The sequence below is a fragment of the Loxodonta africana genome, chromosome 22 (genome assembly GCF_030014295.1).
Source record: "Loxodonta africana isolate mLoxAfr1 chromosome 22, mLoxAfr1.hap2, whole genome shotgun sequence".
Taxonomy (NCBI): Eukaryota; Metazoa; Chordata; class Mammalia; order Proboscidea; family Elephantidae; genus Loxodonta; species Loxodonta africana.
The window spans coordinates 66,920,441-66,948,353 of NC_087363.1; the positions used below are offsets into that span (position 1 = coordinate 66,920,441).

A 27,913-nucleotide genomic window follows, 5' to 3' on the forward strand; every position below is an offset into this window, starting at 1 on the left:
ATCTTCCAAATTTCTTGGCATAGGTGAGTTAGCACCTCCAGCGTAGCACCCGTCTGAAGATGAAAGCTAGGCAAGTATTATTTCTTGATGAAAAGAACAGAGTAGCCCGTTTGAGGCTCCCATTCTGGACCCTCACAACATAACAAAGAGTATATAAATCTATACATACACATATACACCCTCCATACCACCTTCCCAGTTTCTGCCAGGGTTATTTTTCTCACATAGATGTTACGCTTTGGTTTTAAATCTTCAGTGGCTCCCTACTGCCTATAGTAAAAATTGAAAATCCCAATTTATTTTCCCTTCCTCAGTCCTCTCATACTGAAATGGACTTCCTTGAAGAGGAAAGGCCAGAATCAGACCCATCTGGATTCAAATTCTGACCTTCCTGAAACTCGGCTTCTTCACCTGTAAACAATTATTCGTAGCAAATGAAGTAACTTCTGTGAAGCACTAAAAAGAAATGTCCAACACATAATGGCCAGTTCTTCACTCCTTCCATTCTCTTCAGTAAAGTTTTTTTTTTTTTTTCATTCATTCTTCAAGATTCAACTAAGGTGTTTTCTTTCAATTCCACTGCCTTAAGTTCTTCCCTCTCTAAACCTCCCCAACCCCTTGTGCCATCTCTATTGGAGAATTTGTCATTTTGCATACTTTGCACTGGATTATGAGAAAATGAAGAGTACAGATCTTATTTTGATTTCTCCAGTGTACAATATATATAAATGGATGCTTACTAAGGATTTGATTTTTGCCTAGTGTCTTCTTTAGGTGGCTACAAGAAAACAAATAAGCAAAGTAAATCTGACTAAGAATAAAACATGTTTTAAGAACATACTAAAAAAAAAAGATTGTAAGGCACCTATGATCTCATTAATATTACACAGCAATTTTAAAATTTGATTCCTTCTCTCCTTCCATGTGAAGTAAAGAATCAAGACCCCAAAGCCCTATGCTTCCGACATTACTTCTACCTCCAGAAAATGTTGATTTTTAATAGTATTATTAAGTACATCCCTTTAATTAATACATTCTAGTATAATGATCTACCAGGCAGTCATATTACATTATAGGTAGTAAAGCATATTCCAAAGTCAAATATGAATTTCTGGACCAAAATAGGGTTACCTTCTGTGGTATTCATCAATGCTATTCACCAAACATTTCTAATTCTCCTTCCAGAAACATGACAGGATTTCACTTCTCTGCACCCTTGAAGTGAGGCGCTGCCATGTGACTTTCCTTAGCCAATGAAATGTAAACAGAGGTGAATGTACCACTTTGGGACAGTGTCTTTAAGAGCCAGAGCACAATCTACCATGTTCCCTTCTTTTTCCTATCTTCACAATTGTGGCAGGACAGAAATGGAGCCTCCCTCAGCCTGGGCGCAGAAGATGCAGAGCACAGCTCCCAAGCCAGACCATGATGAACTTGTAGCATGAATATGAAACAAATCTTGGTCGAATGAAGCCACTAAGAATTGGGTTTATTTGTTAGCATAGCATATTCTAGATATTCTGATATATACATAAAAAGGAGCTGGGTATTTCTTGACATCACTTTCATTTCTAGTTTTAAGAATATTCTGTACAAAGTAGGAACTCAGATTTATTACAAACTTCTTAAATATGGAATGAATTTCAGGATTTTTTTTAAAGAGCATAAAAAGTCAAGTCCAAAAGTTAGCAAAACAATACATTTTCAATGAAAAGATTACTAAAACTGAAGTAACTGCACATAAACAAAGACTACAAAGCACAGGGGTACTATTACTTGCTTCTTTATCCAAAAGTAATACTTCTACTGCTTCCTCAGAAGTCACTCTTGGACTCTTTCAACCAACCACAGATGGAAAATATCCAGAAAAAAAAAGTTCCAAAAAACAAAACGTGAATTTGCCGCGCTTCAAGCACTACGCTGAATCCACACTGATGAAACGATACGTAGGCGTCCCCTGCTGTAGCCTCCCACCATTTCAGTCTCTCTCTCCAGCATGTGCTGTTTGAGCACGGTTCGCCTCCTGTCTTGTTCTTTCACTACTCATGTTGTGTGCACCCTTCATTTCTGCGAAAAAAAAAAAAAAAAATGGCTCCTAAAAGCAATTAAGTGGTCAAAGCAATTCTTCAAAGGCTAAGAGGGAGCATAAAGTGCTATTTACATATGCTTTATAACTATTTACATAGCATTTACATATTATGTATTATAAGTAATCTAGAGATGATTTAAAGTATATAGGAGGCTATATGCATATAAGGGACTTGAACACCTGCAGATTTTGGTACCCACATGGGGTCCTGGAACCAACCCCCGCCAGACAAAGGGACGACTGCACTACATACAATGTTAAAATATATCTGTAAGTTTATATACAATGTTTCCAACCCCAAAGGCAAATAATGATCAAATTTATAAAGATACTGATAATACAAGACAATAATAATGAAAACTAAAAAAAAAATGAGGTATTTGACTTATGTCAGAACCAACTTATGACACAGTCACTGGAACGGAGCCAGGTGGTATGTCAGGGACTACCTGTACTTAACAAAAGACTCTGTTCGCAGCCTCTGTTGCAGTTACACTTAGCCATACACTGAAACTTCTGGTACTTATTGGAAGGGTGTCTTAAGGGAGGACTGTACCCTTTATCTCCTTGCCCTCCATTCTGCTTCATGAAACCTGGTCATAATGGTAATGACTGAGGTGCTAGTAGCCACTATGGAATCTGAGGACAAAGGCCATGCCCTAGAGAGGCTTGAGCTGTAAGATAAAAGGAGCCCAGTCTCGGACCACTTTGCAGTGCAGACACACCCTAGTAACCCTAGTGCCTACCCTCCAGACTTACGTGAAAAAGAAATAAACAGTCCTATTTAAGTCACTATTATTGTTGGGTTTTCTAGCACATAAAGACAAAACTAATCCTAACGGATACACTCAGGACCACACAGCTAGTTAGTGGCAGGCCCAGGAATAGAACCTGTCTTAGTTACCTAGTGCTGCTATAACAGAAATACCACAAATGGATAGCTTTAACAAAGAAAAATTTATTTCTTCACAGTAAAGTAGGCTAGAAGTCCAAATTCAGGGTGTCAGCTCCAGGGGGAGGCTTTCCCTTTCTGTCGGCCTTCTCATCAATCTTCCCCCAGATTAAGAGCTTCCCCACACAGGGAACCCGGGTCCTGAGGACGCACTCGGCTCCCGGCACTGCTTTCTTGGCAGTATGACGTCCCCCATCTCTCGGCTGGCTTCTTTCTTTTATATCTCAAATGATTGCCTCAAGACACAATCCAATCTTGTAGATTGAGTCCTGCCTCACTAACACAACTGCAGCCTATCCTCACTCATTAACACCACAGAGGCAGGATTTGCAACATATAGGAAAATCACACAATACAGGGAATCGTGGCCCAGCCAAACTGATACACACATTTTTGGGGGGACATAATTTAATCCATGACATAACACCCTTTGGCCCCCCAGAAAATCACATCCTTGCAACATGCAAAACATATTCACCCCATCATATCATAACAAAAGTCTTAACTCCAAGTTCAAAATTAAAAAATGTCTCTACATTTGTGAAACCTAGAACACGAGTTATTTGCTTTCAATGGTACCATGGCAGAACAGGCACAAGCTAGACATTCCCATTACAAATGGGAAAAACTGGAGGAAAAGAAGGAATAACAGGCAACAAGCAAGTCAGCACAACACATTAGCCCTCAAAGCTCTGAAAATAATTCTCGGTTCTCTGAGGCCATTTACACAATGGCCCTGTCCTCAAGACTCTAGGTATTGGCCACATTCTCTGGATTCTAAGTGGAGGCCCCGTGGCCCTGGGCTTCATCTCTGCCTTCCAGTCCCACTGGGACAGCAACTCTGCTCCCTCAGCTTTAGATGCACCATTCTCCTAGTACATCTGAGTGACAACTCCACCCTTAGAAACACCAGAGGCCATGGCTCCACCCTTTGAAACCTGTGAGGTCCTGGGCATACCTTTTGATACTGAGGCAGCTCAGCTTCTTGTGTTATCTCTTCAACTTGTGCTTCCTGGTTTCTTGGCCTCTCTGCTCTGGGGCCTCACACCTGCATCTGCCCTGCTGGGGCAAGAGTTCCAAAGCTCTGTAGCTTCACCAATTAAGTGCCCGGAGGCACCCCACTCCACCAGGAAGCCTCCTGCACACAGGGACTCAGCTCTCTGGCTCCACGGGTCAGCAAGCCTAACTCCACTGATAAGTGCCTGGAGGCACCCCACTCCACCAGGAAGCCTTCTGCACACAGGCAGTCAGCTCTCTCACTCTGTGAGTTGGCTCCAGCGCTGTCTTGCGCTGGTCTCCTGGTTCTGCTGCTGCTGGTTCTCTGCTGTTGCTGCTTCTCTGCCACTGCAGGTTCTCTGCTGTGCTGGTCCTCTGCCACTGTCACAACTCTATCCATCCAGTTTCAAAACCACTTCCACATTTTAGGTATCTGTTAGAGCAGCACCTCACTCCCAGTACCAAATTCTGTCTTAGTTACTTAGTGTTGCTATAACAGAAATACCACAAATGGATGGCTTTAACAAAGAGAACTTTATTTCTTCACAGTAAAGTAGGCTAAAAGTCCAAATTCAGAGTGTCAGCTCCAGGGGAAGGCTTTCTCTCTTGGCCTTCTCATCAATCTTCCCCTGGACTAGGAGCTTCTCCATGCAGGGAACACAGCTCCAGAGGACACGCTCTGCTCCTGCCAGTGCTTGGTGGTATGAGGTTCCCCCATCTCTCTGTTGGCTTCTTTCTTTTCTATCTCAAGAGATTACCTCAAGACACAATCCAATCTTGTAAACTGAGTCCTGCCTCACTAACACAACTGCTGCCCATCCTCCCTCATTAACATCATAAAGGCAGGATTTACAACATATAGGAAAATCACACAGTACCAGGAATCATGGTCCAGCCAAACTGATACCCACATTTTTGGGGTGACATAATTCAATCCATGATAGAACCCATCTCTTCTGACATAGAGTGCACAGTGTTCCAAATATACATGAAATGTCTGTGTAAGTCAAAAGAATAAAATGACAGGTTTTTTAGGGTTGGTGTTCATAATTCTTTTATTACATATTATCTAAATACATTGTAACTACATTTTTAAACACTATTTAAAGGCTTCAATAATAAAAATTGGTATCTACGCCAAATACCTTAAGGAAATGAGGGTGGAGGGTCGGAGGGCAGCCTCATTTAGGTATCTCAATAAAAGAAGTTATAAAACAAAAGTGATTTTTGTCATCTGTCTCAATTTTTTTTTGTCCTTGGAAAGCCCACTGCCGTCGATTCCAACACATAGTGACCCTATAGGACAGAGTAGAACTGCCCCATAGGGATTCCAACCAGTGCCTGGTTAGCAGCCAAACTCTTAACCACTACGCCACCAAGGTTTTTGTTTCTGTTATATAATAAACCATCACAAAAACCTAACAGATTAAAACCACCGCCATCGTATTTATTCATGATTCTGTAATCCGTGCTGGTTCAGCTGGTGGGTCACGTTTGTGGCTACATTCAACAGATAAGCTGAGTAGGAGCTGTGCTCAGCGGACAATGGGAGGGCTGGATCTCTCTCTCAATGTAGTCTCAGGGTCCCTCCCTCTCCACATGGTCTCTCCAGCAGGTAAGGGAACTTCCAGCATGGCAACTCAGGCCTCCCAAGAATGAAAAAGTAGAAGCTGTCAAACCAAAAAAAACCAAACCCACTGCCATTGAGTCGATCCCGACTCATAGCGATCCCATAGGACAGAGCAGAACTGCCCCACAGGGTTTCCAAGGAGTGCCTGGTGGATTCCAACCGCCATCATTTGGGTTAGCAGAGCCACAGCTCTTAACCACTATGCCACCAGGGGTTCCAGGCCTTCTCAATACTTAGGTCCAAAACTTGGACAATGTCATTTCTGCTGCATTCTACTGCCTAAGTCACAGGGCTAGCCAAGATATCAAGGGAGGCAACTATGCAACTGCATGAATACCAGCAGCCATGGTTCGTGGGAGTCATTAATACAATAGTCTACTATTCCCTCTTTATTTACTATACGGGTAACACTTTGATATTTGACCTCTAGCATGCTATAATCTCTCTTGCCTATCTGTAAAATAAGTGTTTGTAGTAAATATCCTTTGAATTCCGAACTCTACTTCTATATAATATATTTAATACGTGTAGAGTTATACAAAAACAGAATTCCGAATATATATAATAGAATTTAAGTCTACTTTTAATATTCTATAACTCTAAAAAAAAAAAAAACTACGCACACATAAATCTGATATGACGAAAAACTTGGTCACAATAATCAAATGCTTCAACTCTGGCAGGACAGATCCACTAGTAAGAGCTTTAAGGTAAAGAATATGGTTATATTTCATTCTGTTATTTTATAATCAATTGGGTGCTTACTCCCAACATATAGTGCATGCTATCAGAATCCCAACAATCAGGAAACTAAGGAAGTGTTTTTGCTAGCCTCCACTAAAAGAAGGAGTTAAGAACAAAACCACACAGACTTTACCATAAACCATCAACTATGTTGCTTCTCACGCAAATGGTTACAGTGAGGTGTAAAGACTAAAAGTTACCTGTAAAGGGCTGAGGGCTGTGGGGACCATGATCTCGGGGAATATCTAGCTCAACTGGCATAACGTAGTTTATAAAGAATATGCTCTACACTCTACCTTGGTTGAGTAGTGTCTGGGGTCTTAAAAGCCTGTGAGCAGCCACCTAGGATACTCCACTGTTCTCACCCCTTCCGGAGTAAGGAAGAATGAAGACAACTAAAGATACAAGGGAAAGATTAGTCCAAAGGACTAATGGACCACGTCTACCACGGCCTCCACCAGACTGAGTCCAGTACAACAAGACAGGGCCCGGCTACCACTGCTAACTGCTCTGAAAGGAATCACAATAGAAAGTCCAGGACAGAGCTGGAGAAAAATGCAGAACAAAATTCTAACTCAAAAAGAAAGACCAGGCTTGGTGGCCTGACAGAGACTGAAGAAACCCCGAGAGTATGACTCCCAGACACCCTTTCAGCTAAGTAATGAAGTTACTCCTGAGGTTCACCCTTCAGCCAAAGATTGAACAAAACAAGCCTTAAGGGGTGCACCAGCCCTCGGGCAGGGACTGAAAGGCAGGGGGGAATAGGAAAGCTGGTAATAGGGAACCCAGGGTTGAGAAGGGAGAGTGCTGATCTGTCATGGGGTTGTTAGCCAATGTCATAGAACAATGTGTGTACTAACTGCATCATAAGAAACTAGGTTGCTCTGTAAACCTTCATCTAAAGTACAATAAAAAAATTTTAAAAGTTACCCAGTTAAAAAAACATAAGAAATCATTTTAAAACCACCTAATAATCGGTCTCATTTAGGGAGACCTACTAATACAACCGTGGTCAGCAGAGTTGTAACATAAAAAGACCCACTATAACATTTATAGGTTTGGGTAATGAAATTTTTAAAAATGATTTTGTAATAACATCACTACATATACATCGTCTAAGGAATTGCTTTGGTTGTTCTTCGTGTGTTACTCATAACGAAAACCATTCTATACAGATTTCTACTGACCTAGCGTTTTTATATTGTTCTTTTTCTCTTATCAGGGGCATCAGTATGGAAAGGAAATCTTTATTTTCCCCCCAATAATCACTATATTATTTTATGTCACGGCATTTTTAGAGAGAGTTTGGCACCTCATCGTCACATGTCTGTCACTAACGAGCTCCACAAGCTCAGGCAACCACTTGATTGATAATAATTGATGAGAGTGGCAAGACGATGATAACAATAGTAGTCAATACTGACAATAGCACTTAGCTCGTGCCAGACACTGTTCTAAGTTCTACACACATATAAACTCATTTAATCCTCACGACAACTCTAAATTAGGCATACTACTATGTCCACTTTCCAGATGAGGCAACCAAGGCACAAAAAAAGGTATATAAGTTGCCTGAGGTAAACAAATTATTAAGAAGAGAAGCCTGGGTTTGAACCCAGGTAGTCTTGGCTCCAGAATCTCGTTTGTAAAATCAGAGTTGTGAGATTAGAGTTTTCAATTACTGGACGCATAGACAGACACACAGAAGGACAGTCTTCCCAGAAGTGTTGGTATCACGTACCCTCCCGAATTGTTTCTATGCCAAAAACATGTAAGTAGCTGGGGTTTTTGTGCTTTTTACAAAACAGTTAATGCTAACTTCCTGCTGCACAACTTTTGGGAAACCTTCTTCCCAATGAGTTATCACCGACATTCTCCCACTTCAGCATTCAGGGGCCTACCTACCGCTCTGTCTCCATGGGAACTGCACACTAGTCCACTGAGGGACGTTTTGCTGTTGTCACCTTTTCTCTCTGAGTAATGCTGTTTCCATAAGCATCTTTATACATACATACATACATGCCCATTTCTGCCAAGCATATATTCTAATTTCTTTTCTCATTTTTCTGGATATTCTTTTTTCCCCCTCATCTCGTAATGGTAAGAGTAATAAGCATCCTAATCCTTTCACTATCTCCCCCGGTCTCTCCCCATTCACAACAATTTCGGGTTACCCACATCTTTAATCACCTACCCCAATCTAGCTCCTGAGCTCCAACCCTACATGTCCAAGTGCTCCCAAACATTTCTATCTTCCAGATATCTATGCGAGGAACTTCAAAATTCCTCCTCTGCAGTGACTGAATCTCTCTTCCTTTCCATCCTCACTCCCAACAATCTACCCTCTGCCGTGATCACCTCACACCTTGACTACTATAACAGCCTATTTATCTCTGCCTCCAGGTAACTCCATTCTTCATATTATTACTAGAGCTACAATGTGGGGAAAAGATGTGGCATTCTGCTTCTGTAAAGACTACAGCCTTGGAAACCCTATGGGGCAGTTCTACTCTGTCCCATAGGGTTGCTATGAGTCAGAATTAACTTGATAGCAATGGTTTTGGTTTATCTCCTAGACAGCCATCATCAAACCACCAAGTATTTGACTATATACATTCAACTGTATAAAATGCTACACAGAATACAAAATAATTTACTTAGGTTCCTCGGAAAGTTTGCAAATATTTACTTTTAAAATCTTAATTTAAAAAAATAAAGTAAAATAACCAGGGCATAAAGAAGAGGTTGACGACCTGTAGCCCACTGGTGGCCCAACAGATCAAACCTGGCCCACAGCTATAGGCCCAAAAAGTGCTTTAAATTTTAATTAGTTGGAAGTTGAGAGATTTCATACAAAAATTCAAGTTTCCAGCCTCTGTTGAAAATTCAGAGTATCTAGAAACAAAAGACCACATTCTCACAAAGCAATAGTCTCTTAGGACTCTCTAGACTGTTCATTTTTCTCTCTAACCCAAGGCCCTAGGTGTCAGCTGTCTTTATGATCTTACAAGCAGCCTGCAACTAACTTGTTTAAGTTCCCTGCCTGGCCCTGTAAACAGTCTATAACCCCTGGACTATAGGATAAAGCCAAAGCTCATTAGCATGGCATTCAAGAGCCACCACAGTTTGGCCCCAACCCCTACACTAAGCCTCTGCTCTAGTCACACTCCATGGGGAAAACACTGTACTATAATTTTATTCCTATTGCTCCCCCAGAACACACACTCTCTGTCTTCTCAATCTACCTAGTTAAAACTCACCAACTCCTTCAAGGTCTAATTCATGTACTACTTCCTCCAAGTCTTTGTAGACCCCCGTGTACTACAGGGAACCCTTCTTCCACAGAGTTGATTGTCCATACCAGTATATATTTAGTACTTGCATACTCTTTGAGCAGCATATCCCAAATTAAAGATCTAAAAATTATGTAAGAGTATGAAAAGCATAAGACTTCTTAGAACAATTTCAGCATTTGTGCATCATACATAGTTGCTATCATCATAAAGTTATCAGCAAAAGCAAAGTAAGACAACTTTCCTATCTTTTACATGAGGCTTTTTCTAAATTGCAAAGAAAGTGCAAAAATAGCTGTGTCATTCCTGCTTAACTCGTGCTCTTAAGTCCTTCAAATTCTGAAAATAAATACTGACACCTCCAATTCCAAATTCAAGACTGGTCTTTCTACTATATTTTTCACACTAACCACCAGCATACATTTATATGCAGGCCGCGACAAAAAAAGAAAGAAAGAAAGAAAGAAACCATCCCCATTTCACTCCATAACTTCTGCAATTCATGCTGTCAAGAAGTTCTGAAAATAGCCGCTGCAGCACAAACACAATAAAGAAAATTATAAAAGAGAGGAGAAAGGGACTAATCAGCTTGTTGAAATTAAAAGATAAAGATGGCCAAAACAATACAGGAAAAACTTAAAGAGAAACACGAGCACAGAAATTGATTAAGTTTATTTCATGGCAGCCAAAAATTATGCTCAGCCCGACATCACACAGATTAAAGACTGTATCACATAACGAGGTATCACAACACGGTCTCACATACACCCTAGGCGAGAGTGCCGAGAGAGCACCTGATGTTCTTTTAAGAACTGACCATTTTCATTTTGGAAGGCAGTAAGGTATCATGGAAGTTCCTTCGTCATAACCATAAGTGGCTTAGGGATAAAGGGCTGGACAACCACTATTTAGCCAGAAGAAATGATTGTGGCCTCAGTAATAAGGTACATAAAGTTTTCCAAAGAAAAATAAAGGGGCAGGGGGGCTTAGGGCAGTTTGCCTTGTCACCCCTGCAAACTGACTACAAATCTGGCATCATGGAATGAACTGAGATAACAGGCAAACTACTGACTCACAATTTTCAGAATAGGAAAATAAAACTTTTGTATTACTTTTAAATTTAAATGGAATGCCATGTTTATAAGTTTTACAGATTAATAACCAATATATTTAATATAAAATTGTTAATTAAATTAAAACATCGTATTTGCAAATACTCGCAATCCCCACGAATAAGACCCACAGCACAACAAAATACAGTAGGGTCAGGTTAAATAACAACCTACTGAGATAGAAGAGGCTGACGTTCCTGGACCTGTTTTTCAATTAAGTTAAAACATTTCAGTACCTGGTAAGTGCCAGAGACCAAGAATTAATGAAAATTTCCATTTATCCAACTTCTTGAAAAATTAAAAAAAAATTAAGAATTACGATCATAAAACGTACGGATTAGCGTTATCTGGAAAAGCATAAATAGTAATAGTGCTAGCACCTGACCATAACCTGTGCGCTGTAATGCAGCACATAGCTTCTGTGGCTATGTCACATCCAAAGCTCAGGAAATGAGAAACTGCATTGGGGGAGGGATCTTACAGTACAGAATGGCAATATTCACCTGCTGCATAGCTATTTTTGCTGACTGCTTGTATGACATCACTGGTTCTGCCTAACTTTTCTACAATAATGCTCAGTGTGGCTTTCTAATAATAGTAATTGCCCTCTGAAAAGAAAGTAGTTCAGGGTATAAAGAGTTTATTCAAAAAGGGCCAAGGAAACTTCCTCAGAAGCCCTAGCCCCACCACCTGCTGCTTCTGCACTCCACACCCACACCATCCCTAACATTGACTTTGTTGACTTGGTAAGAAATATGGCAGGATGCTTCCCTTTGCTTCCCAAATTAGTATATAAGTTTATACTGTAAGAAGTAAAAATAATAATAATAATAAAGCTTCAACAAAGTTTTCCTAACATTAACAGGAATATAATTAACTCTACTAAAATCCCCTTGTGCTTACTCTGTGGCGGGAGCGTTTTTTGCCAATGGTTTAAGATCTGTGCCTCTAGTAAAGGTTATGAGTACTGCAAATAGCCAAATAATTAGTCTTAACTGTTGGGAGAGCTTTCAGACGAATGTAAATTTTACTGTTTCACTTGATGTTTGAACAACAGGAAATCCCTCCATATACCTACTTTTCAAACTCTGCCATTAAGATTAATAGCATCAGTTCAAAATTCTTGATTTTACACATAATTTTAAAGTAATCATCGTTTATATAAAACCCATAACTATACAACCTACACTTTTAAAATGGAACAAAACATTAAAAATATCTAATACTATAAAACAATGCCCAATTTATTTACCTAATTATTAAACATTCAAACTGAAGAAAAGGATAGCTAACAGTGAACAGCTACTTTTTTTTTTTTTTTTAAACCAAAAACAAATACACAAGGACCTCTTTAAAAAATAACAGTGTCATGAGGCATCTTCTTCGCTGGCTTAACACAACCCACTAAATTAGCGATCACCTAAATATCACTGACAATTTTAAATTATTTTCCTTACATTTCAAAAAAAATATTAATTTTCATTTCTTTGGTGAATTATTTCTCATTTCACATAATTTCGGCCATTAAAAACCTAATTTACATTTCTAATTCCTTATAAGAAATCACGTTACGTATCAGTTTCACTTTCCGGGTCTTCAATACCCAGCTAACTACAGGGTCTTTACTGCATGAATCCTAACACCGTGTAGAGACACACAATTGAAAAACCTTCCCTTGGGTTTCCATTTCACATATTAGTTTCCATTTACATGTTTCTAAAGCAATTGGAGATTCCATTCCCTTCAAAAGACAAATCTAATTTCAAAGAATTCACTAAAAAGTTTAGAACCATCAGAGTTACTGCTAGACTTTGCTTTCTTATAAGGAACGCCATACTACTTTCCAAAGCTAAAGAAAAAAACTTAAAATTTAGAATTTTTCTAAACATTTCCCAAAGTTTTGATGTTTTTACAGTGTTGGGTTTGTGTCATTCTGTGAAAATTTTTTAAATTCTCAAAGGGCCACCTTTTCCTTCATTCATAATATGAGAGAAAAAAATTCACGCTTTTATAAAATGGTAATACCCTAAATGAACCTTTTCTCCACTGCATCCTAAAGCTGTGCTAACACAAATGAGCTCATTCCAACAGCAGGGTAAGTATGTGTGCGTGTGCACATGTAAGTATGTGTGCGTGTGCACATGTAAGCGTGCCTATGGGGTGAGGGGCAAGACAACATGGATAGGTCCACTGTAAAAAAGAGTAAGAATTTAAATGCAGATCTAAAACATACAATAATCCCAAATTAATGTTCAAAAAGACACCGAGAGATGGTTTTCAAACAGTGAAAACGGAAAGCAATCAATTAAAAACCCTACTATGGCTTGACTGGTGTTGCTTTGAAGGATACAAAAAAGTGGCAAAGTTTTAAAGTTACTTAAAACTCTACCTTCCTTCTCCAAATTTCAGTTAATACAGTAATAACAACAATAACGTTTTATGCCAGACATTATATTACAGCAGGAGTGGCGTAATAAATAAACCCTAACTTTGTATCACAAAGAAGCTAATATAATAATGCACGCATCCTGTACGTCTTGTTTCCCTCACGGTTTGTCATAGCTAGGTAAGAGCTGGCAGTAAAATATGGAGGCAAGCTCAAGGCCCTGAATCATTTTCACAATGAAAGGATAAAAAAGCACATACGGTCAAGGGCTGCAAGGGATTCCCACAACCGGGCCTTGTTACGCCTCAGTAAATTCTGTTTTTACTAGTTATCACGAAATATAACCATACTATTACTAAATGAACGCACCCAAACCGAAGAAACTGCTTTCCTCCACTTCCCAGCGCCCCTTCCACTACAACAGTTCAGTGAGAACCTCACAGAATGAAATGACGATCCTGTACACGCCATTCCACAACTTTGTGGGGCATTCACAGATCTCCCAGAGCACACCAGAAAGCCACAATAGCTGAGCACTAAAAAGCTGGCACTAAAACGGGCTTCCTCCTTTACAGACAAAGTGGCCGTGTAACCATTTTTAAAAAGACATTTCTAATTTCTGGTGATCTAAAAAAAGGAGGCATACATTCCTAACCTACGTTCAGAAACAAAACCTGCTCCTAACCCAGAAATCGTCAGGAGTTACTACTTCAGGGTAAGTTGGGCACCACTTCCATCTGTATTCTATCCGAATCAATGTGCTCCCGATATCCTGCCTGGTGTGGGAAGGCTGGCGACGCTTCCCAAACTTCAGGCACTGCTTCACCTTCAGCCGTGTGGTCACACCGCGCTGGGCTTTGGCTGCTGAGCAGCGCGGACCTGGGTGTGTGCGGGGAGGGGGGACGGAGACGTCAACTGTCTTCCTAAATTCACATTAAAGGGTGAAAATACAGGTTTGCGATCCGGAAAAGTTGAAGGAACGCCCGGCTGACAAAGAAAACCAGCGCCAGCCCTCCGCCTTCTTCTCGCCCCCCCACCGGGGCCCAAGCCCACCTGGCCCAGGCGTTTGACAGCTACGAGTTTCCCGAGAGCCGGCGGCTCCGTAGTTGGGGACCGACCCGCCGAGGGCACCACCCGGGGACGCCTCGGCGCTGCGTCTGTTTTCCTGGACGATCCACTTAGGCCAAGCCAAACCGACGAGAAATTTCCCCTAAAAGCCGCACGGAGCACACACACCGACGAGGCCAAAGTAAAAAGTAAAGTGTCGCGGCGCCCAGCGCCCGAGCGGAGCCTTATTTGGCAGGGCGAGCTGCGGCCGCTCCCGGGCCGGGCGGCGAGGGGCGCAGCGCGGTGGGCGGCGGGCGAGGCGTGGGGGCCCCGCGGCAGCGCCAGGGTGCCGACAGCGCCCGGCCGCTCCCCGCCCCCACCCCGGCGGCGGCGGGCGGCGGCGGCGGCGGCGGGCGGGGGGCGCGGCGGCGGCGGCGGCGGGGGCGCGGGCGGGCGGCGGCGGCCGGGTGCGGTGACAGCTCCGCCGCGGCGCCGGGGCTGGCTCCCGGCCGCGCTCCCTCGCACTCAACTTACTTCTTTCTGGCTCTCTGGAAAGGGGAAGCGCCATCTTTGCGAGGCCGGCCCCGAGGTCTTTTGTCTGCGGCTGCGGGGCTCGGGGCCGGGGCTCCGGGCTCCTCGGGGGGTGGTGGCGGCGGCTGCGGCTGCTCCGCGCTCCGGTCCTCCTCCGACGACATCCTAGTCACCAGGAAAGACACATGGATCCCGGCCCTCCTCCCGGGGGCTCCTCCCGCCGCCGCCGCCGCCGCCGCCGCCGCCGCTGCTGCTCTGGTTCCTCCTCCCCGGCTCAGCCTCTCGCATCTCCCGCAGCCCGGGGAGCAGCCGCAGGTACCGGGCGAGGAGGCAACATGGAGCGAGCAGGACGCGCACTCACACACATCCACACGCGGGCGCGCGCACTCGGCGCGCAGGGGCCGGCGGGGGCCGGGCGAGGGGCCGCGGGCCGCGGGCGGGCGGGGCGGGGGGCGGGCGCGCGGGGAGGGGCCGCCAGGGAGGGGGCTGCGGGCGGGCGGGCGGGAGGGCGCGGGCGGGGCCGGGGCCGGGGGCGGGGGAGCCGGGCGGGGGCCGGGGGCGGGGGCGGGGGCAGGGGGGCGGGCGCCGGCTCGACCCCGGGGCTCCGCCCGCCGCCCTCCCCCAGGCGCCGCCCGCGGCAGGGAGGCGGCGGGGGCCGAGGCGGGGAGCGCGGGCGGGCGGGCGGGCGGGCGGGGGCCCGGGCGGGGAGCGGGGGCCCGGGCGGGGAGCGGGGGCCCGGGCGGGGAGCGCGGGCGGGGAGCGGGGGCGGGGAGCGGGGGCGCTGCCACCCGGCCTGCCCCTCCCGCCGCCGCCCCTCCCCGCCGTGGGCCCCGGGGGGCGGCGGCGGCGCGAGGCGGCGAAGTTTTGACAGCTGCTCCAGTTGTTGTGGGCTCCGGGCTTTCTCCCTCAGGGCGGGCGCCTCGCTCTCGCAGCCTCGCGCTCTCACACTCACGCTCACAGCACACACTCGCTCACACACACACGCCGCTCTCACACGCTGGCTCGCACTCGCTCTTTCTCACACACTCGCTCGCCCCCAGGAGAGGGCAGAAGGAAGTTGTGTTGCTCGCGTGTACCACACACGCGCACCACCGTGGCGTACGCCGGGGCTGCGCTGCGGTCTCTCCCCCGCGCGACACGCACCACGGACCTCTCAAACTCGCCGCCGTCTCGCCCACACAGCCCTGCCTCGACGTCCCCGCTCCCCCACCCCCTTCCGGGGCCTCCCCCCCTCGCCCCCCCGCGCGCCGCCGCGGCCACTCACAGAGCTCGCTCCGCGCCTGCGCGCTCCTGTCCCCCGCGGACGCGCCGCCGCGCCGTGACCTCACCGCCCCTCCCCCGCCTCCCCTCCCCCCTCCCGGCTACCCCACCCCCTCCCCCGCCCCCTCCCCCGTCCCCCAGGTCTCCCTCCCTCCTCTGACGCGGCAGCCGAGGCCACAGCCGGCGCTCGGGCTCGGGCTGGGGCTCGGGCTGGGGCTCGGGCTGGGGCTCGGGCTGGGGCTCGGGCTGGGGCTCCGGTTCGGGCTCCGGCTCGGGCTCCGGCTCGGGCCCCGGCTCCGGCCCCGGCTCCGGCCCCGGCTCCGGCTCGGGAGAGAGCCAAGTTGCGGATGCGAATCTCCGGGATCTGGATCCAGAAAATACCGGAGAGAGAAAGGAGAGCTTTGTAAACGCTCCAAAATACAGTCATATAGAAAAACCCTGACGCGATGGCAGCGCTCTCTGCCTCCCGCACACAGACACTCACTGCGTTTCTTTCCCTTTTCTATCTACCCGACATACACAATGAGTGTAGAGATGACATAGGCGACGTTACCGCCTTCATATACATCATTTTTTTTTTCGTTTTAATGCCCGTCTGTGGAGAAAAAGAAATGGAGCACAACTTCACTATCCAATTCCAGTTATAGTTTCGTATTATAAAGTCATTTTTTTAATCCAGAAAGGGCTTATAAAGCCGCAAGGCAGACAAAACAATGTTATCTCGAGGAATAAAATGTTTAAAGTTGGAATAAACCGATAAACATCCAACAACTTGATTTTAACCTTCGGTGATTTGTGATGAAGGCACAAAAATCGAAGCATTTCTACGCTACCTAAAAATGGTTTAAAAAATGGGACTAGAATTAGAAAGTGAAATGTACATTTTCTAAGGTATAACAGTTACGTGTTTCTGTATTTAATCCAGAGGTAACACTTGGACAATGTTTTATTCTGTGCTTTCCTTTCCATCCACTATTGATTAATACGTGGCAGTGAAAAAATTGTAGATTTGAACTAGGGAAAATATTCAGACCTCTGAACCACTTGAGAAAGGATTGTTGTAAAGAATCATTTAATTAGCATCTACTCTGGGCCTGGCACTGCTAGACGCTTTCTGATCATGATTCGTTTCAGTCTTCAGAACAACACAGTTTTAGTATGAGGTAAAAATAATATCCTGATTTTTCTAGGGATGTCTTTTGCCTTCCCATAATCCCAATAGCCAGGATACATATTGAATGTGGCTTTCGATTTGGACAAAATACACACACTTTGATTTCCAAAGTCTATTATGGCTAAAAGCATAGCTTTAAAATGGCTGAAATGAGGAATATTTTAAGACAGCCATTTGAAGTTTTCAGAGTTTAATCCCTATCGGCTTCTTTAAGTTTTCTGAATTTTACAACCAAGGGCTGTTTGAGTTTTGGGAGAAGCTGGCTTGGTGAATGCAAACTATAAATTAAAAACACCTGTGTATTATACATAGACAACATATACGTGAATGACTAATAATAAATTTATGAAGTGATATATTTAAAATTTATTAAGTACAAACATTAAAATTCACCCTTTCTTTTTCATTTTTTCTGCGCATTGCCCTTTAAAGAAAATACACATTCAAAAAGTGGACTGTTGATCCATATATTTTTCTGTGTCCAATATTGAAAATTACAACAGCCATTTCCAACTTCAAGTCTCATATTCTGTGAGTTTCACCAAATTGTACATCAGGGTAATTCAGTGTACTTCTTCAGCACTTAGGAGAATGTAAGTGTGGGATACACATAGTTGCAAGTCAATCCTACTGGAGACAACTTTTAAAAGAAAACAAGAAGGGACTGAGAAGAGAACAAGTGGGTAGAGTAAACGGCAGGACAGAAATAAAGATTTTTGCTGTGACGCTTCTGGAAAGATAAAACATGTTGAAAGGTGAGTAAACCTGGCCTTTTTCTTTGGCTGCATTTCTTTGGCTACAGTAAGCAGAAGGGGAGTTGGGATCTGTTTTAAAAGGACTGATAGCAGGCTCTTTGGCATGAAGTTATCATGAGCAGAGCAAAGAAAATACAACCCAGGATCTGAGGAAGGGTTTAAGGAGTACATAAATAAAGGTTTCCCAAAGGTTTTTCCAACTCAGTCATCCAAATTGCACTGCTCTGAGACCACACTGGCAAAAGCCCAGGAGGCAGGTGGCTGAGGTTCCTCTAAATTATAAAAGTCAGAAGGGCATTAAGCATCTGGCAGGAGGACCAAACACCAAAAAAATTAAAATGTTTACTTTCTAATAAGTACACATGTTAAATACGCATTTTTTAAAAAAAAATATGGTACACAGGTAACAAACTGTTAGTAGTGATTAACTGGCTAAAGGGTCAGATTACAAGGGAGTTCCTATAATGTTTTTTAAAATACTTGGACCTTTTGGAGTTGGTGTAGCACTCTTATAATCAGAAAACATATGTATTAAAATATTTAAAATGTCAGAAGGTTAGGATGGAAGGTTGTTGCAGTACAATGAATCGCTTTTATATGGCCTTTCTAGACATGGTCTTGTGACTCCCACAAAAATATTCGATGGGCCACAATCTTCTAAGGGATTGGTCAGGTTACTATGCAAACTGAGTAACTTACAGTTCACCAAGGGGATTGGTCAGTTCGTGGTCCTGGTGGGAGGGCCATGCCTTGAAATTGAGTATTAAGGCCAAGCCCACAGAGGTGCATCAAAAAGAAGAGTCTGGAGCAGAGATTGTCCTTTGGACCAAGGAATGAGAACCTCCTAGACCCGGTAGAAGAAGTGAACACTGAATACAAGCACAAGATAGCAATAGACAGCGACAGTGGGCTTGCCGACCCACCGAGCGAGAGCTGAGCACCTTCAGGGAGGAGGCTCACCAGCGGAATTAAAAAAGCTGTAATGCTTGTTCCTTCAGGGCGGAGGCCTGACCGTGCCCAGTGTAGGGGTTGCATGCCTCCCTCCCTGGACGGTGGGGCCTGAGTAGTGTGGCACAACACAGCCCTGCAGGACCAGGTAGCTTGGCAGGAGCTGGTGGCAGAGGCCAGTGAGGACCAGAAGAGACCAGAAGACTTGGGAGCCGTGCAGGGCACCCAAGCATCATGTTGGTAGCCAGAGGCAGTGGCGACATGAATAGGGCATCTGGTATCTGACGTGAACCACGGCGTGCCTGCCCAGCGACATAAGAACGGACGTGGATAATTTGAGGAAGCGTAAGCATTTACCCTTCTCTGAATCTGTTGTTATTGTTTACCATTTGCTTTCTTTAAATAATAATAATGGCTTTCACTTTACCAACACTAAGTGTCTCATGTAGCACTCATGGAATGCCTGATGCCAGTAGGTGTATATGTCTCATTCCTACCAGTCTTATGGTTGCCTGGAAGTTTGAGGCACAGTCTGTCTGCCTGTGCTGTGCAGACAGACAGATCATACAGCTATTATCTGCAGCAAGGAAACTAAGCAAGGGAGAGTCTAGCAAACAAGTGACAGCGATTAAAAATACATATTATAATACCCACTCTTACTAACTGAATGCCTATGAAACGTCATTGATATGTCCTTATTGCTTCATTTTAGTGAATGTAAAGATATCTGTATGACTTTTCCATAGTTTCAATACTCAACATTGTCCTTCTCTTTCTGTTTTCCCATAAAGTCTTAAATTCCTCAGGAATTTTTAGGAACCAAACTTTCCCAGTTGTGGAGAAACCATAGAAAACTTAAATTCTAAGTCTTAGAATTTTTGTGTTCAATGTTTACTATTACAATTGCACTAAAAAAAAAAAGGTTACATTCACAGGTTATTATTTTTGGTCCTTTATTTTTCTATAGGAAAAAAATATTTTTAAAAGAATTCCAATCACTTGAAAGTAATTGTTCCTTCAGGGCGGAGTTAGTTCATTGTTAGTCCATAGTATATTTTTACCTTTAGAAATTCATATTGCTTTGTATAGGTTTTTTTCAGTAATTTATACCATATATTATGTATGTGATGGAAACCCTGGCAGTGTAGTGGTTAAGAGCTATGGCTGCTAACCATAAGGTTGGCAGTTCGAATCCACCAGGTGCTACTTGGAAACTCTGTGGGGCAGTTCTACTCTATCCTATAGGGTCACTATGAGTCAGAATTGACTTGATGGCAACAGGTGTGGATTTTTTTTTTTTTTAATGTGTGTGATGCAAAAATTATAGGAAGAAACTGAGAAGAAATAAAACAATCATCTTTAAAAATAACTTGTGGATACAAGTGTGTGTCATAACTAGATATTTTGCAGGACATTTTATAAATGGGAACCTTGTACTTATGGGTCTATACTTTAGTCCTGCCATTGATACTTAGCAAGGATAAACACAAAAAGGACAAGCAGGCAACTAAAAAACAAACAAGAAAAAAACATACAAATAGAAAGATTAAATATTTATATCCATTGTGTACAAGACCATAGTTTCAAAAGAAATGCATCTGCAGGGTGTTGGCAGAGGGCCACATGGGAGGAGTCACAGGTCAGGAGTCTATTCAGAATGGGGTGAGATGGAAAACATTCTGCCACCAAGTGTCATAAACTCTTAGAAATTCTCAAGTGACAAGGGGTGATTATGACCATTGTGAAAAAGGTCACACACACACAAGCACTCTCATTGATTCATCTCCTTCATAGATACACAAGACTACCAAACAGCCCATATGGATGCCTACCCATCTTAGCAGGTGAAAGTGTACATTGTTAGAAAATATGTATAATGAACTAACTACATGCAAACTTTTCTTGGCACACACAAAAGGAATTATATTTATTTTGCATAAAATCAATTTGTCTGAAGGATAAATAAAACCTTTCAATGTGAATTTAACAATGACAAAGTCCACAAAGGCAGAGGCAGATACAAAAATTTCAGTCCAAGATACGCTGCTTGGGGCCTCTTACATGAGACTGGCTCTCTTTAAGGGTCAAAGTAACCAGACAATTATCAGATCTTCGTTTTCCTTGTGCTGTGTTTTATAACATACAGTTACATAATTTTATATCACAAAGGGAACCTACTGTCCCATCCCTCACTCTTCAGGCTGAAGACTAAATTCCTTGACAGGGCTTACTAGGCCCTGGAGATCTCCTGCCACCCTTAAGTCAAAAATGCTCATCTCCCTTCCTCTCCCTCCCCTCCTCATACCAAGCTCCAGCCTTCAGAACTTCCTTGGGTAGACTATTAAATTCCACCATGCTGTCCCAATCCCACTGTCCTTTTACTTTGCCAATGCTTATTTCTGCTTCTTAGCTCTCACTTTAGACTACACCTAGGTTCCTGACTACTCCACCCTCACCCCGTGAGGATGACTGTCTTAGTCTGGGTTTTCTAGAGGACCAAACCTGGTGAAGTGTATTTAGATATATAGAGAGAGGAATTTACCTTAAGGAAATTGCTCACACGATTGTAGGAGTTGACAAGACCCAAATCTGCAGGTCAGACAACAGGCTGAGGACTTCTGCTGGCTCACATAATTACGAGGGCTGACAAACCCAAAATCTGCAGGTCAAGTGGCAGGATGGAGGCTTCTGCTGGATCATGGGGTTGCAAGAGTTGACGAGTCCAAAATCTACAGGTCAGCTGGGAGGCCAGAGACTACTGCGGGCTTAGGTTTCAAAAACTGGAGGTCAGGTGATGAGAAGAGTGCAGGGTCAAGAAAAAAGAGGGAGCTTTGCCAGAACATCCATTTACATACGCGGCAGGCCACACTCCCAAGGAAACTTTCCTTTCTACTGATTGACTACTCATATCAAATCACAAAATGGAAGTTTATTAAATAGTGTCTGTTAAACCCGCTGAGAATCATAGCCTAACGTTAACCATCACATAACATTAACCATCACAGTCTACCCCTTGTCAACTTGGCACCTATACACATCTCCTTAAACCATAATAGGCTCTAAATAATGACAATTATAAAGTCATTATTGGGTCTAACACTAGCCCTGTTTACATCTTGAGTTTAGTAGAGCCCTGGTGGCAAAGTGGTTAAGAGCTCAGGCTGCTAGCCAACAAGTTGGCAGCTCAAATCCACCAGCCACTCCTTGGAAACCCTATGGGGCAGCTCTACTCTGTCCTATAGGGTTGCTATGAGTCAGAATCAACTCAACTGCACACAACAACAACAAGGGAATAAGGGAGGGAAAAAGAAAAGATATTTGCTATGTAACTAGATATACAGACTCACAGACGTTTAATAAAACAAGAAAGAAATATTCATAACAATTATAGTCCTCATTTCTGCAACTGGTCATATGGTCATAGTTGGTATTTAGAGCTACCTTCTTTTACAAGCCATTCTGTATTCCCTTTGACTTCAACAAGCAACTCAGCTGGTCATGGCTCTCTCTTTGCCAGTGGGGTATTTTAGTTTTCTAGTGCTGTTATAACAGAAATACCACAAATGGGTGGCCTTAAAAAGCAGAAATTAATTTTCTCACTGTTTAGGAGACTAGATGTCCAAATTCAGGGTTCCAGGTCTAGGGAAAGGCTTTCTCCCTGTGTCAGCTCTGGAGGAAAGTCCTTGTCTTTTCAGAGCTTCTGCTCCTGGGCAATCTTCATGTGGCTTGGCATCTCTCTTCCCTCATCTCTTCTTCTCTTGCTTGCTTGTTTTAATCTCTTTTAAATATCAACAGAGATTGACTCACCATTGACTCATGCCTCATTAACATAACAAAAACAACCTATTCCCGAATGGGATTATAACCATAAGCATAGAGGTTAGAATTTACAATGCATATTTTAGGGAGACACAATTCAATCCATAACATGGAGTGACTGAAACTTATGTTCCTGAAGGGTCTGGGCCATTAGCAGTCACGTCCAAATTTGGTTGCTATAGTTTTCCATTGACTTTAATCACAGAGCATGGTAGTACTAAGAGGTGCCTTAACAGATCTAAGAGAATTCCAGGCATACTCTTTATTACCTCTATTACATATTATCAATCAAATTTTCCCTTGATACCACATTCTGCAGTCTGAAATTGATCAAACATGCAATCAAGATGCATTGATAATGACTGACGATTGGAATGGGAAAGTTGGAAACAAAGAAGAAGGATTGGTAGTTAGAAAATATGGCCTTCGTGATAGAAATGACGCCAGAGATCATGTAGTAGAATTTTTCAAGATCAATGACTTCTTCATTGCAAATGCCTTTTTCCAACAACGTAAACAGCGACTATACATAGGGACCTCACCAGGTAGAATACACAGGAATCAAATTGAATCCACCAGACGCTCCTTGGAAACCACATGGGGCAGTTCTACTCTGTCCTATAGGGTCGCTATGAGTCAGAATCAACTGAACAGCAGTAGGTTTGGTTTTTTTTGTTTGTTTGGTGATATTAATGATATTGTTCGATAGTTTCTGCATTCCGTTAGATCACCTTTCTTTGGACTGGGTACAAATACGGATCTCTTCTAGTCAGTTGGTCAGGTAGCTATCTTCCAAATTTTTCGGCATAGATGAGTGAGCACTCCAGCGCGGCATCCATTTGTTCAAACATCTCAAGTGGTGTTCTGTCAATTCCTGGAGCCTTGTTTTTTGCCAATGCTTTCAGTGCAGCTTGGACCTCTTCCTTCAGTACCATTGGTTATCATATGCTGTCTCCTGAAATGGTTGAATGTTGACCAATTGTTTTTGGTACAGTGACTCTGTGTATTCCTTCTATCTTCTTTTGATGCTTCCTGCATTGATTAGTATTTTTCCCGTAGAATCTTTTAATATTGTAACTCGAGGATTGATTTTTTTCTTTAGTTCTTTCAGCATGAGAAATGCTGAGTATATTCTTCCTGTTCCATTTTCTATCTCCAGGTCTTTGCACATTTCATTATAATGCTTTGCTTTGTCTTCTCAAACTGCCCTTTGAAATCTTCTGTTTGGCTCTTTTACTTCATCATTTTTCCCCTTCTTGTCACCAATTTTCCAATTACGTTCCTTCCAAGTCCTCGACCATCCAGCCAAACCATTGGTCGCAGCCCATGCATCGGTTTACAATTGCACATCTGGTCATTTCTCCTTCCGAATAAATGAGCAACAAGGTGCACTTCTCAAAGTTCTGCCCATTAGGAGTATTTCCTCTCACCACTGTCCTTCAGGGAAATCCCAGAAAAGGCTGCAGTATTGTCGCTATCTACTTTTGAGAGGCGCCTGCATATCGATTGTGCAAATCCATCTGTAAACCAGGCATGAGCTTTCTGTTCCTCAGTCAACTGATTGTAAGGAATTTCCCCATGAGGCCATAGGTACAGACTGGGAAAAGGCAGGTAATGAGACAAGAGTGGAGACCACGGGCATCTGGGCCACTTCCTCATGTAACTTACTTGTGCCTTCAGGTCTTTGTCAAGCCCAATCTTGTACATAAAACCACTTCCATTTAATGATGGAGTAAAGCTGTACATGTCCAACTTTTTGACTCTGTGGGCCAGACAACACCTAGCTCATGACGGGCAGCTCAGGCTGCATGGAAATTTTGGTGGCCTATGGTTTTTTTTTATGGTTAAGCATTCAGTTTTTAAGTAAGGCCCAGTAACAAGCCAAAACCTGTTTCTCAAAAGGAGAGTAGTTATCGCAGAGGACGGCAAGGTTTTACTCCCAAATCCTAAGGGTCTGCACTGTGATTCACCAATAGGGGCCGGCGAAAAACTCCAGACAGCATCTCTATCTGCCACTGACACTTCAAGCGCCATTAGGTCAGCCGGATCATATGGCCCAAGTGGCAGAGTCACTTGCACAGCCGCCCGAACCTTTTGCAGAGCGTTCTCTTGTTCTGGGCCACACTAAAAGCTAGTAGCTTTTTGAGTCACTTAATAGGCCAGAGTAGTACATCCAAATGAAGAACACATTGCCTCCAAAATCCAAAGAGACCTACTAGGCATTGTGCCTTCTTTTTAGTTGTAGGAGGGGCCAGATTCAACAGCTTATCCTTCACTTTAGAAAGAATATCTCAACATGCCCCATACCACTGGACCTCTAGGAATTTCACTGAGGTGGAAGGTGTCTTAATTTTTGTTGGGTTAATTTCCCATCCTCTAGAATTCAAATGACTTAGAGTCATTGATACTTCCTCCTTATTAGGTCCAATCAGCACAATGTCATTAATGTGATGGACTCAGTGTGACATCTTATGGAAGGGAGAGGCAATCAAGGTCCCTGCAGACTAAATTATGACATAGGGTCGCAGAGTTGATATATCCGCGAGGTAAGATGGTGAAGGTGTATTTCTGGCCTTACCAGCCAAAGGCAAACTGCTTCTGATGGTCTTTAGAAATAGGAATCAAGACAAATGCATTGACCAGATCAATAGGTGCATACTAGATACCAGGAGATATATTAATTTGCTCAAGCAATGAAATCTGATTTGGAAAAGCACCTTCAGTTGGATTCATCACGTGGTTAAGTTTACAATAATCCACTGTCATTCTCCAAGATTCATGTGTTTTCTGTATAGGCCAAATACCCAGTAACCCAGTGCTGTCCAGTCTATTCCAACTCATAGCAACCCCATAGGACAGAGTAGAACTGCCCCATAGAGTTTCCAAGGAGTGCCTGGCCAAACAGGCAGGCTGAACGAGAATGTGGTGGGAATCACCACCCCTGCATCCTTAACTACTTGATGGTGGCACTTAATCTCTGAAATCCATCCAGGAATGTGGTATTGCTTTTGATTCACTATTTTCTAGGTAGAGGCAGTTCTAATGGCTTCCATTTGGCCTTTCCTACCTTAATAGCTCTTACTCTACTGTTGGGGATCCAATGTGAGGGTTCTGCCAGTTGCTGAGTATGTCTATTCCCAGTATGCATTCTGGAACTGGGGAAACCACTGGAGGATGGGTTCAGGGACCCACAGGACCTGCTGTGAGATGGATTTGATCTAACACCCCATTAATAATCTGACCTCCATATGCCTCCACTCTGACTGGGTGGGCCACTGTGATGTTTTGGGTCTTCTGGAATTACTGTCAGTTCAGAGCCAGTGTCCAGTAATCCCTGACAAGCATGATTATTTCCTTTTCCCTAAGAAACAGTTAGTCTAGTGAAAGGTTGTAGATCCCTTTGGGGAAGGCTGGGAGAAAGATTAACAGTATAAATTTTTGGCAGCGTAGTGGGGCCCTTCTTCAAGGGACCAGGCCTCCCTGTCATTGAAATGTTTTGGGTCTGTAAATTGGCTGAAGGCTGGAGATTGAGAAGCCATGACTCTGTTTTGGAGATTCAGGTTAGACTACCATTTGCCTTACCTAGAATTTTTCTGCTTATACAGATCAAGTAACTGTGTAGTAGGTTTCCTATCTGTCTCAGTTATCTAGTGCTGCTATAAAAGAAATACCGTCAGTGGATGGCTTTAGCAAGAAGAAATTTATTTTCTCACTGTTTAGGAGGCTAGAAGTCCAAGTTCAGGGTGCCGGCTCTAGGAGAAAGTTTTCTCTCTCTGTTGTCTCAGGAGGAAGGGCCATGTCTCTTCTGAGCTTCTCCCCCTAGGCAGTCTTCATGTGGCTTGGCATCTCTCTTCCCCCATGTCTGCTTCTCTTGCTTGCTTGTTTAATCTCTTTTATATCTCAAAAAAGATTGACTCAAGACATACCGACACGAATTCTGCTTCACTGACATAACAAGGACAGCCCATTCCTAAATGGGATTATAACCACAAGCATATAGACTTGAGGCCTGGTGGCACAGTGGTTAAAATGCTCAACTGCTAACCAAAAGGTCAGCTGATCAAACCCACCAGCCATTCTGTGGGAGAAGGGTGTGGCAGCCTACTTCTGTAAAGATAACAGCCTTTGAAACCCTATGGGGCAGCTCCACTCTGTCCTACAAGGTTACTATGAGTCAGAATCAACTCGAAGGCAATGGATTTTTATTTATTTATTTTAATAGCAGCTAGGATTTATAACACACATTTTTTGGTAGACTCAATTCAATCCATAACATCATCTGTTTCACTCCTAGGGAACACTAAGACTAAGTTGCCAACACCATAAATCTGTGCAAGTCAATTATCATTACTGCTTTGACTTTGCTGTTCACTACGGGGGAACCCTGTGTGGTATAGCGGTTAAGAGCTATGGCTACTAACCAAAAGGTCGGCGGTTCGAATCCACCAGGTACTCCTTGGAAACCCTGTGGGGCAGTTCTACTCTGTCCTATAGGGTTGCTATGAGCCAGAATCGACTTGACAATGGTAGGTTTGGTTTTTCTTGGTGGGGAGGGAGGGTCCATTATGGTAACTATACCCTCTTTTTCTTTGGAGATTAAGTTCCACCGCTTGGCCCCTACCACCTTGGGATCCAATCATCCCCATTGTAGTTAGCAGTCTTAATTCATTTAGGGCAGTTCCCAGCGTAAAATCTGACCTATGCAGAAAAGCAAGCACAGCAGTCTCCAAGGACGCTGGGGTTCCCGTCACAAATTTATTCCTATCAGTTGTGGTGAAAAGTGTGCCCTCTTGGCACTCCCTGGGTGGGTCTGTGAGTTGACATGATAAATCCACTCTAACATTCTAATTTCTTTTTTTTTGGATACCTTCTTCCACAATATACCAAGGCAGTTCTGCGATTCTAACTTTATTTAGTGTAGGCCACACTTTGTTCCACGTTTCAGTCAACAAACCAAATAAACTATTAGATCTTTTTCTAACCTCTTGAGCTGAATACATTGAATAAAGAATCTCTGCTTAGTAGGCCCATATCAATACACTCAGATTGATCTAACTTTATGTTCCTTGCACCATTATGCCATGCCTTTAATAGCCATTCCCACACATATTCCCAGATCTCTGTATATATTAGAAAAATCAAGCGGTTATTTTGGTGTGTAGAGTACCTCCTCCTTG

General features: G+C 43.5%; 1 protein-coding gene and 1 long non-coding RNA gene across 16 annotated transcripts in view; both read right to left on the reverse strand.

Moving 5' to 3' along the window:
- KMT2C (lysine methyltransferase 2C) overlaps nt 1-15,160 on the reverse strand; it is a 395,919-nt gene extending 380,759 nt beyond the window's left edge. For all 14 annotated transcript variants that reach the window (XM_064275087.1, XM_064275080.1, XM_064275084.1 and 11 more), the window contains exon 1: nt 14,784-15,160. In XM_064275087.1, the coding sequence (XP_064131157.1) occupies nt 14,784-14,944 (161 nt within the window). In that variant the 5' untranslated portion in view covers nt 14,945-15,160. The remainder of the gene's footprint in view (nt 1-14,783) is intronic.
- Nucleotides 472-14,543, reverse strand: LOC111750612 (uncharacterized). 2 transcript variants are annotated; one of them, XR_010319073.1, is made up of 2 exons: nt 14,256-14,543; nt 472-2,067 (listed from the first exon to the last, which is right to left on the reverse strand). It is a non-coding gene; the product is annotated as an uncharacterized LOC111750612 (long non-coding RNA). The 2 variants fall into 2 exon arrangements; XR_002785726.2 differs by lacking the exon at nt 14,256-14,543 and adding an exon at nt 4,949-14,249.
- Nucleotides 15,161-27,913: the final 12,753 nt, after the last annotated feature.